At 45.5% G+C, this 11729-nt stretch overlaps 1 protein-coding gene across 1 annotated transcript in view; it reads right to left on the bottom strand.

Moving 5' to 3' along the window:
* Positions 1-3862: 3862 nt before the first annotated feature.
* The window catches only part of ajap1 (adherens junctions associated protein 1), a 200765-nt gene continuing 192898 nt past the window's right edge, over positions 3863-11729 (bottom strand). Inside the window, exon 4 of the mRNA XM_078559189.1 lies at positions 3863-4109. Within this exon, the coding sequence (XP_078415315.1) occupies positions 3863-4109 (247 nt within the window). The remainder of the gene's footprint in view (positions 4110-11729) is intronic.

Genomic DNA, 11729 nt, shown 5'->3' with positions numbered 1-11729 from the left:
ATAGGCAGGGTAGGTTTGTGCAATGTCGTGTACAACAACATTTTATGCCAAGATTATGTATGATTGCATTTCATAATAGAACAGGTATTGTTTTTCATTTGCTTAATTTGGTCTGACCTGCACACAACTTACTGGCCATGGGAAAAAGAGCTTCCAATTAATTGAAACAGGTTGTGTGACCCTGGTCTGCTTCTATTGTTTTACATCAGTTCCACTATTCTAAGAAAACAGCCAAGATCAATAATGACTATGAAAAAAATAAAGTGTGACAAAAAAGGTGGGAGCTAGGATTGGAAAAGGAACATTGTTGTAGATGGTCCAGCCTCATCTTGACCAGCACTGCTTTCTTCTGGTGATATGGTTTTCTGCGTCCTCTAATTTTCTCCCCCCCACCCCCCGCTTTCCTTGAAGTGCTAACTCTTGTCAGGGCACAGTTGTAAAGGAGACAGCAGCCCTAGCGACTATTACTTGAGCATGAATCTTGAAGGGAATTGTGAACCTTCTGTTAAGACTGTAGGAGTCGACGGTTGCTGAGCCCTGTCCTGTTTGTCTTTGCTAACCATGAATTTTCCACCCGGATTTGCCAGATGAGACCAAGACCCAGATCATTTCCCCCTCACTAGCCCATGAATACTGGAGCCAAGTATAGAACTCCAGCCAGAGCCCTGGTAATGAAACAAGAACAAAAATAGATGGAAAAACTCAGCAGGTCTGACAGCATCTGTGGAGAGGAATACAGGAATAACTGTGTTCCTCTCCGCAGATGCTGTCAGACCTGCTGAGTTTTATCAGCTATTTTTGTTTTTGTTTCAGATTTCCAGCATCCGCAGTATTTTGCTTTTACCCTGGTGATGAAGGCTGCAAACTTGCAGCACTGTCTTCCTAAAGATCGCAAAGAGCTGCACTTCCACAATAAAGCCAAACCTGCAGTTTCATTGATGTGGAATTTTATTGGAGTTGGACAGTAAAAGATTTGAATAAATTAGAGTGCAAATGATTTAGTATTGTTTATTGAACTTCCCTATTAGTAACTGCAATTGAAGTGAGTAGCTATTTATTGTGAGGTTATAGTGCCATTGACTTCATCACCAATGATTCCTGATCTGTGTAGTCAATTCACCTTGAACAAATGCTAGTTATTGTCCCACAAACTGAGGTAAAGAACTCAAATTCACATAATGTCGATACATTATTCTACAAATTATAGGGAATAAAGGGTGAGTGAGATGTTTTATGATCCTATAAATGCTTATGGGTTTTTTTTCCCAAATGGTATAAATGCCCACATTGAGTTCAAGACAATTCAAGATCTTGTATACATCTATAATTCATCACACTTCCACATCATTACATATAAAATAGTCAGACTATCAAAATGGGGGCTAAACCAGTGAGTCTATTGATATGTAAGGGTAAACTTTCCAAGGCTGCATTCCTGGCACACTGCCTCATTACATAACATTATCGATCTCAGAATCATATTTAAAGAGTAATTATCTAATCTCTGACCTTTGCTAGCATTCAGCAACACTCCACAACTTCCAGGGGGCCTCGCAAAACTTACCCTCTGATTTCCTCAAACATTTGGAATAGTGACTGGCAACAATGCCTGTGTACCAGTATATCAAAGCAACCTGCCTGTGGTCTCTATATGGCAGTATTGAGCACTTTTGTTATCCTGTCCATGCTGTCAGTCAAGTGCAATGGATAAACCCAACATTGACAGCTATCCTTTAGCTAACAGAACAAGTCCCTGTGATTGCTTTAAAAACAAAGTTACAATATTCTGAAGTAAATCCATAAGATGATGGTACAATTTATGCTGTATAATTTTTCACCATTAAGTAACATTAGGTTGGCCCTCCACCTGACCCCAGCTGCTGGTAAAATACCAATGGTGGCAGGTGGAGGCCCTTAAATGGCCACCTAAGTGGTTCAATGATCCTCTGGGCAGGAGGCCTCTTCTCTGCCTTCCCCACCATTGGTAAAATCGTATGGTGACAGCAATGCGATGGGCACTCCATCTCATACATTCCCTCACTATTACATGGGCCCCCCCACCATTCAGCCCATCCCCAAAGGACTGGTAAAATCCAGCCCTCACAGTCAAGAGCATAGACCTCAACCAATAGCTCAGGTTGTTAAGCAAATTAATAGCTTGACCAATGAGACCAGAAAAATTAGTAGTTATTGGTATTAGCTAGGGTGGTGGGAGGAGCGCTACATTAGCATTGGGTAAAAGAGGGGGAAATCAGTCAGGTTTCCTTCTCCTGATCAGGTCTCTAAAATTATGAAGGGATTCTAGACAATAAACATAGGGAGGATGTTTTAATTTGTTGGGGAGACCAAAACTGGGGGTCATGAATAGTCACTAATAAGTCCAATAAATAATTCAGGAGAAACTTCTTTACTCAGGGATTGATGAACATATGAACGTAGAGGTTAGATGCATTTAAATGGAATCCAGATAAGCACATGAGGGGGGGAAGGTAATAGAAGAATATGGTGACAGAGTGAGATGAACTAAGATGGGAAGGGATTCTTAAAGAGTAAAAACATCAGTATAAACCTGTTTGGCAAGTGGCCTGTTTCTGTGCTTTAATTTCAATATAATTCTATATAATTGTCCAGCAGCAACACCCTCAACTAGCCTGTCTACATGCTCTGCCAGGATTGACACATGGATTACAGGCACCTAGGTGAGTAAATAAAGACTGCACAATACTACCCCAGCAAGAAGTCAATGCCTTCAGGAGTGCGGGGAGAGGAAAAGATTTAAGAGGGAGAAAGAAAAACAGGAAAAGTCGACTAGGAAAAGAAACTAGAGACTGCCAAGAAACTGTCTTATAGAATTACGTAGTGGACTTGATGCCTCAAGAATAGTTTAAAGGGCAGCTGTGTATTTCCTGATACAACAGAAGAGGGCGAGTTTCTTAAATAAGTAGCTCCACTGCATTTAAAATAGGAGACATAAGAACACGCAGCAAGATGCCCCTGCATTTCTCTGGTTATATCTGGAAGTATCCAGCTAACCTTTTAAGCCTTTCATGTATTTCTGTACCAGGCCAGTGTCTATAAAAGTACAGCAAAGGACCCAATTGGTCAAAAGCTATTATGAGATTGCTGGTTGTCTATATATTTAAAATAATTTGAAAGCAAGCTGGTTGCAAGGCAGCTCCCTGGGAAACACAGTACTATAGAGGCAGAAGTATGTACCAAGCACTGATAGTCATATCAAAATCACATGGATATTATTATTGGTTTTGATTATTTCTTGGTAGTGATCTTGTCTAATGCGTAAGAAAGCTGCTTCTAAGGCCACCCTCTATTGATATTGATTACTTTGGTTGGTGTTGGTATATTGTAGTTTGTATTGTATTGCTGCTGTGCCAAACTATTAACACCACCTACTTCTCAATTTTGGCATGTTGGATCACCACCACTGTGTAGATCAGGGCTTCCCAAACTGTGGGTCGCAACCCCCAGTTCTCGTCACAAGGTGAGATTTTGGGGTCACGAGCAATGGCTGACATGAAGCTTGGACTGATTTCTGACAGCTGCAAGGCCCTTTAAATCCTCATGTTCTTTTGTTGATGGGTGTGGCCTAATGGAATGCTCTCTGAGGCCCAATTGCTGTTGCAAAAAAAGGCCTGTGAATAGGCAGGTGTTCGTTTGTCTCAAAGCATAGGATGGATTTCTGATACTTTGGTATTCCCAGTGAAAGGGTGAAATCAGTCAACACTGATTCAATACCAACATCACTAATTCTAGCACCATTACAAGTCTGCTACTTGAACCACTCAACCACTAACTGTGTTTTTTTATCCTGAGGTGAAAGGTGTTTAGTTTTAATGTGATAGCCTTACCGGTTTCCATTGAATGTGGTTTTATAGACTGTTGTCTGGTGTAGGCCCTGGTCAGCATAGACTGGCATTGCCGCACGGACGCACTCATGGGAGCACTGGAGGGTCTCATTGTACGCAGTGAATATGTCCAGGTTGCTTGGCACTCGTGCTGTGGTAAAATCAGTCAGATTTTGGCAACTCTCCTCTTGTTGATTGATTTTCCGTTGGTGACTATTTCGGTGCCCATTTCCATTTTCTGCGCAGCTGCAAAAACAAACAGACCTGTTCATCTCCGCCATATTGAGGTTTTCATTTTAAAAGTAAAAAAAAGTAAACAAAGCATCTCCTGTTCCAAATAAGCTACAGTAGAGGCATAGGTTAAAAACATAAAAAGGTTGTTTTTTTGGGGTTTTTTTAATGTGTAAGTCTCAATTTCGCAGTTTTGCTCACTCAGTCATAAAAAGGGTCTTGGCAGGATCGAGGGATAAACAACCAAGATGATTCTCCAACTCTGGTTGGACACTTTCTCTGGAGGTTTTTCTCGACCTCATGCCTCTAACTGCCCCACCCCCAACATTCCCACCATTGGTTACCCAACATTTCCATTTTCATAGTGCACTACCTTCCTACACCAATCAAAAAGTGAACAGGTTCTCTGTACTTGATTGGATGATTCTTCATTGACAGTCAATAGCCTTTTCTCCACATGTCTGATATTCTTGTAACTCATAAATAAAAGTGTTGAAAAAATATACATTTTTTTGTTTAAGGCCCCTATGATAGTTCTCCTGGTAGCGTGCTAGAAATTAATTTTTAATTCCTGAAAAATCCACCACAGTCCTGAGTGGTTGGCAACCTTAATTTAAAAGCTAAATTATGAGAAAGCTGGAAGCAAGTTGGGCTTCTTCTCCTGGGGAAATAGACTTCAAGGTGAAGCTTTCCAGGTTATGAAAGGAAGTGACAAACATGAACAAGGTGAATTTTTCAGTCTGTTAAATACCAAAAGGCATGAGGTAGGATTATAAGCCTCAAGTTAAAGATGAATGTAAAAGTAGGTTGGCAGGTTACGACAGAACTTTCTAACAACCTTTAGAACACTACAACACTGTTCATAACTCCATGCCACAGTACAGAAGTAATAAAGACATAACAGGACAGGACAATGTTTTATTCAAGACTAATTAGAATCTGACGACATGCTATGTCTCCACTTAAGTGTCTGTGTGAAATTTATCTTTGGAGGTGGTCCGAGGGGTCAGCAGGAGAAAGCCAGGGAGTCTGAGGTGCATTGGAAGAGGAAAAATTGAGCCAGGAAGGTTCCCTGTCAAAAAGAGGCTACAGGCAGAAATTAAAAATGAATACCATGAATAAGTAACCATGACTTCCTCGGTTTGTTCAGAGGCTTCAGAATGGAAATAGATTGTAAACCCTACTGTAGCTTCTCGCCTCTCTTTACCCACTCTCTATCATGTGCCTATCAATTCCCTTGCATTTGGTTAAAGTGCCACATGTTCATTTGTGAGATCTCACCCTCCTATCTCAATACATCAATGCTGGTGCATCCATGGTTACGTGAAGGAAGTTCCCTTCCTGATTGCTTCTTTCTGACCTAGAAATCTTCACATGACTGACGCCCACAGTCTGTTCATTTGAAACGGCTGATGGGTCGCTTGAAGTTCTGCAGCCTTTCTTGCTTTGTTACTAACTGAACTTAGTCACAAACATACCAAATTCAGGACTGTGGGGCAGAGTTTAACGGCCCCGTTGTGTCGGGGGCAGGGCTGTAAAGCGCAGCGGGCCGTTCAAAAGTCCATTGACTTTGGCGGGGCCGTAAAATCCCACCGGCGTAGAATTCCGCCGGTGATGTACCCCTTGGGTATTCAAGCAATTCCTCGCTTTATTCTCGCTTTCACTTATTGGAGAAATGGATAGTGCAGCAGTCACAGTGGTAATGAAAGTCTTCGATTCAAACTATAGGAAAGAGACAAACGCTGACAAATCTCATCTGAAGCCCATGAAAAGAGAAATACAAAAAAGTAACAGAACTGTAGAAAATAATAGGGAGAATGTATATGAACTTTACTTAAAAAAAAAATAGGGAGGAAGTATGTGAATGCTACTTGGCACTCCCCTGTAGATATGTGACAGGAACAGCTTCTTAATTTAGCCATGTTTCTATTTTTAATCTGGCGCCTCAGGTAGAGAGCGCGTGACTGAAGAGTCTGACACGTAGGATCTAGCCAGTGTTGGCCGCATTTTCTGAAGCTCTTGCTCCCTGCAAGTTATTTCTACCATCTGTGTTGTAATATTTAGTGCCCGAAATCCAAACCTTTTTCATATTAAATCGCAACTTGCCCTTGACCCCTCACGTCCCCAATGCAGCCAGTTGTCCTTGTCTATTTTAAGTTTTTTGGATGGTTATTACTGTTATTCCCATTTAAACCTCCTCTAGACCAATCTTTTGTTTCTTTATTTGTCCTATTATCATCTCTTTTTGCCTTGTATCACCATCCCTTTCATCATTTAATCGCTCCTGCTCCATCACAGACTTTCTCTCTGTTCATCGCTCCGCTCTCACCTCTCCCACCTCAGTAGCTGCTTAAAACCTGGAGCATCCCTAACTGTTTTGCCAACTCTGACAAAGTGTCAGTGGCCTGAATCATTGGCCTGGATTTTCATGGAGTTGGGTAGACACCATGGAGGGTTGAAAATGGCGGGCATGACCCAGATCCGGACATCCCACCCCATTCGCTGCATTTCCAACATTGACGGCTGTGTGAAAGGGGGTGGGTCATAAATCGCACACACGGCAATTACAAATTGGCTGGGGCCGATATAAAGAGATGGGGCAGGACAGGAAACCACGATTTTCACCCTCAACATTTCCAGAACTCCGGCCAGGATTTTTCCGATGGCGGGGGGACTGGGCGGGGGCAGAGCTGATCACCACCCGCGATCGGTTCTATGCCGCCATTTTACATGGGGCGGGCCAATCAAGGCCCGCCCAGCGTAATGCACAGCCGGTAATGCTCACCGCTGCCTGTGCGGGCGGGAGGGAGGAGGGAGAGTCGGGGCCTGCGCTCTTAACTGCTTTACTTTATTTTGGCGTTAATGGGCTGTTGACATTTCGGCGGGCTATAACAGACCAAAGGCTCAGCCATGTAGACTCCTGCTCATCACTCCTTGCTTCATTAACCAAGTGGATGACATTACAGACTGCCAGTCTCATGGGGGTAGGAGTGTGTGGGCCACGACGGAGGGACGTTTGCTGAAATGGGCGCAGGACCTTCACACATGTGGCATGTAAAGGAAAGGCAGCGGTAGCATCATGCTGCATGAGCCAGGGTACCCGGGCATGAGGTGGCAGAGCCCCATACAGACCAGCAAGAAGAAGGGCCCACAGGAGCAGGCTCAGCTTTCTGGACATGAAGGAGAGGCAGTGTAGGTGAATGCTCATGGTGTCTCAGGATATGGTAAGAGAAATCTGTGCCATGTTTCAGGCAGACCTCACACCCCGAACAATTGGTGGCCATGCCCTTCCAATACCTGTCAAAGTGACTGTGGCCCTCAGCTTTTATGCAGCTGGACACTTCCAGGGCTCTGCTGAAGACCTCTGTGGCATCTCACAGTCAGCTGCCCACAGATGCATAGCAGCAACCACCAATGCTCTCTTTGCCAGGGTAGGGGAGCTCATTAAGTTCCCTATAGGTGTGGAGTCTCAGAGCCAAACAGCAATGGAGTTCACGTTAATGATGGACCTTCCACAAGTGCAAGGCAAAATAGGTTGCATGCACATTGCCATCAAAGCACCATCACAGGAGGCACACAGATATATGAATAGAAAGCCTTTTTACTCCATCAATGCCCAGCTTGTGTGCGACCACAATAAGGTTTGCCTGAGCGTCCGCGCAAGATTCCCTGGAAGCTGCCATGACTCACTCATCTTGAGGGGGTCCAACCTGCCACATCTTTCCGAGCCTATACCCCAGGTCCATGGCTAGCTATTGGGCTTCAAAGGTTACTAATTGTGGAGGTGGCTGTTTACTCCATTGCACCATCTGGAAATGGTGCTAGAACAGCATTATTACATCAGTCACCATCTGACCAGGGCAACCATTGAGCAGGCTATTGGCATTTTAAAAATGTGCTTCCGATGCCTGGGCTGCTCAGGAGGAGCGCTGCGATACTGTCCTGGAAGAATAGTGGTGGCCTGCTGCATGCAGCATAATATGGTGCAACAAAGGGGTGTGCACGTACAGGATTCAGAGCCCATCTACAAGGCTCAGAGGAAGAGGAGGTACTGGAGGAGGGGCAGGAGCCATTTACCTCAGGTTAAGATGCAACCGAGGAGGAGGAGGATGAGGAGAGGGACAATGGTGGAAATGTTGAGAGGAGTGCCCGGGTACCCAGGGTCAGCTCTGCACCTAACGCCATAGTCAACAGCGAGATACAGAGGTGCTTCTCATCATCAACAGTGAGGAGATAGATGCACCCTTGTAAGCAAACGGCTGTCATGCCATTGATATATGTGCCCATGAGACGATAGATGCCTCATCTCTTCCAGGAGATGTCTATTCCCCGAAAGGAGAGTAAATCTGCAAGCGTCCTTGAGACACTGGCATCACATGGCTGAAATCTTCACCACCATAGGTTTGCATTCAGCCGCATTGAGGGATTAACCTCGAGATGCTACGTGTCAGGTTGGACTGCAAGTGGAATTTGGATGTTGTGAAATACAGGACAAACCAGTAATCGAGTGACTAAGCGAAGCTCGGCCCCTATGTCCACAGTGCCCCTGTGCAGTGTCAGTTGAAACTCAGTACATGCAGATGTGGGTGATGGACCAACAAAAATGCGACAAATCAAGACTGTGCAGCATAAATTAACATTTGCACCACACACGTGCCAGACAACTCCAACAAGAGAGGATCTAACCATCTTCTCTTGACATTAATTAAGGCAGTATCATCGCTGAATTCACCACTATCAACATCCTCGAGCTTACTATCACCAGAAGCTGAACTGGACCAACAGTATAAATACTGCGCTACAAGAGCAGGTCAGAGTGGGGGAATTCTGCAGCGAATATCTCACCTCCAGACTCCCCAAAGCTTGTCCACCATCTACAAGGCACAAGTCAGCAGTGTGATGGAATACTCCCCACTTGCCTGGATGAGTGCAGCTCCAAGAACACTCAAGGTGCATGACACCATCCAGGACAAAGCAGCCCACTTGTTTGGCACCCCATTTACCGCATTTAACATTCACTCCCTCTGCCACCGACACACAGTGGCAGCAGTGTGTACCATCGACAAGATTCTCTGCTGCAACTCACCAAGGCTCCTTCAACAGCACCTTCCAAACCTGTGACCTCAACTGACTGGAAGGACAGGGCAGCTGATGCATAGGGACACCAACATCTGCTGGTTCCCCTCAAGCCACACACCATTGAGACTTTGAGCAGAAACGCTGTTATTGAGTCCAAGTCCTGCAGCTCCCTTTCTAAATGCACTGTGGGTGTACCTACACCACATAGATTGCAGTGGCTCATGAAGACATCTTACCACCATCACCTTCTCAAGGGCAATTAGGGGTGGGCAACAAATGCTGACCTAGGCAGCAAAACACATATCCCATGTACGAATAGATAACCAAAAAATAAAGTCACCCAAAGATGGCTGAAGCCATTCATCTACTTTCAGTTTAATGTGGCACCACCTTGTGACATCCAGAAGGTCAATGCAGCAATGCAGTAAGGATCATTGACAACCCGCTGCATACAACACACGAAAGGACAACTACAGTCATCTCCCACAATTGCAATGTTACCTGAAAGGCTCATCTTGTTGTGACCTGCGTGGCCACGACTGTGCATTGAGGGAGAAGTTTCAGAAACATCTCTGACCTCATCTCAGGACTAGGGGTGGGCCTACACCAGACGGACTGCCAATTCTCCTTCGATGTACCACTGAAAGTCCTCAAAGAATGGAAGCAAGGTGTTTTAGTGGCTCACGATGTGCACACCCCATGGTTGACTACTATGAGCAGTGGAAGTATTACTGAGCCCACAACTTAACGATGATGGACTTCCATGACACACGCTTCACAGCTTGACTGAGGGTTGGACTTCTGGCTGTAATCTTCAGTGACACTGGTAAGAACATGAAGTCTTATGTTTACCCCATTATCATATGTGCCTCTCAACAAGTATAGGCCAATACATCGATCTTTTGATTCCTTAGGTGCATTCACAAACATTGGAAAAGGCATACTTAACAGTATGAGATATAACATCACGTGTGAACCTATCAGTGATTGAGTTGCCGTGGCGTCCTCTGCTCATGGACGCTCCTATGTGGTGCCCTCCCACTGTGTTATGGAGACAGGCTGCTCACCTCTGTCTCCGTGCAGGTACCATTAGGGATCTACCTGAGACTGCAGGAACTGCACTTCCGCAGGGGAAGCCATGGTCATTGGAGCATGTGCTACAGATGAGGGCTCTGGCGGGTGAGCCATAGAACATGAGTGTGCTGAACTGCTCCCAACACCCTCATCCTCTCCTGCAGCCCCCTCAGCCCTGTGCTAGCTTTCAGGAGGGGTAGATGGGGTGGCCTGCTGGGGTGCAGCAGTTGTCCATTCCAGCATCTATTGTGCCACCAGCAAGAAGGTCCTGTTATGGTTAGCCAGCTCCTCATGTATTCCATGGAAGGCAGCACTCAAACTCTGAATGGACTGCCTCAGGCTACTGAGTGACCTTGTTCCTTTTGCAGGATTTCACACTCTTCTTGCATCCACTGGGCGTGATGCTGCATGTGACTCTTCATGAGGTTGGCCATTTTCTCATGGTTGGAGTGCATGCAGTCGAGTCCCTGAGACAAGGACAAGCTCACGCCATGGGGTGACAATGGAATGCCCAGCATGGGCATGTATGAGCGTGCATTGACTTGGGGAACTCTGCCAGATGTCTGCACACTTGCTGCTGATCCAAGTACCGAGCCCCATGAGGTGACCCCTGAGCCTCGACCTCAATGCCAACTAGAGAATCATAGTCACTGGCCTCTTCCTCTGAGAGGGACTGCGCACAGATGTTTCTGACTCTGACACCTTTTCCTGCACTCTGGTGCAGTGACCTTGAAAGCATGCAATTGACTCTGAACGTACACTGTTTCCCTCTGCAGTGTTAGTGTCTGTGCTAGTGGATTGTGGGCTGGTACTATGAGATAGTACTTCCTTGAAAATCCCTTTCTTCTCCTGATGCCTGAGGGATGTTTGGCTCAGGAGGGGTGGGATTGTGGCGATGGAATCTGTGGGAGAGACAACAGGATTGAATTAGTCAGTGCGGTTTCAGGTCAATGTCAGAAACCACATGAGCTGAACCATTGGCCCAATACCCTTCCTTTCATGCTCCACCATACACCAGCTACTCATTATGCTCAGTCCACCTCCCCCGTAGTGAAAAACAATCACCCCCACCAATGAAACCATGCCCTAAGGTGTCAATAATACTGCTTTTGGCACCTGCAATGGGCGGTTCACCATTCCAACATTGGCCTGGGAGGGAACATGAGCAATCTGCATGGCCTTCTCCTCCCCTGCACAAATCACCCTCAGCTTCGCACTCCCACCCTCTGCTCGGGCCAACTCCTCTGCATTTTGTGTTCTCTCCTCCTGCAAGTCATCAATAAAGACAAGTTAAAGGATATTGACTCCTGAATCCAGACACTAGCCTAATCTATTTGAGAGTGTGTTGAAATGGGCGTTCCATTGTCACCCCGTGAATGCTTGGACAGACAAGAGTGTCATGTCCATTTGGTCATCCTTACCGACGGGGAAAAAGGCACCAAATGTGTCCCTTCTGATGTCTCATTCACTGGCACCCAAGCT

This window comes from Cetorhinus maximus, chromosome 15 (genome assembly GCF_964194155.1).
Source record: "Cetorhinus maximus chromosome 15, sCetMax3.hap1.1, whole genome shotgun sequence".
In the NCBI taxonomy this organism is placed as follows: domain Eukaryota; kingdom Metazoa; phylum Chordata; class Chondrichthyes; order Lamniformes; family Cetorhinidae; genus Cetorhinus; species Cetorhinus maximus.
This window is presented reverse-complemented; position numbering and strand designations above follow the sequence as displayed.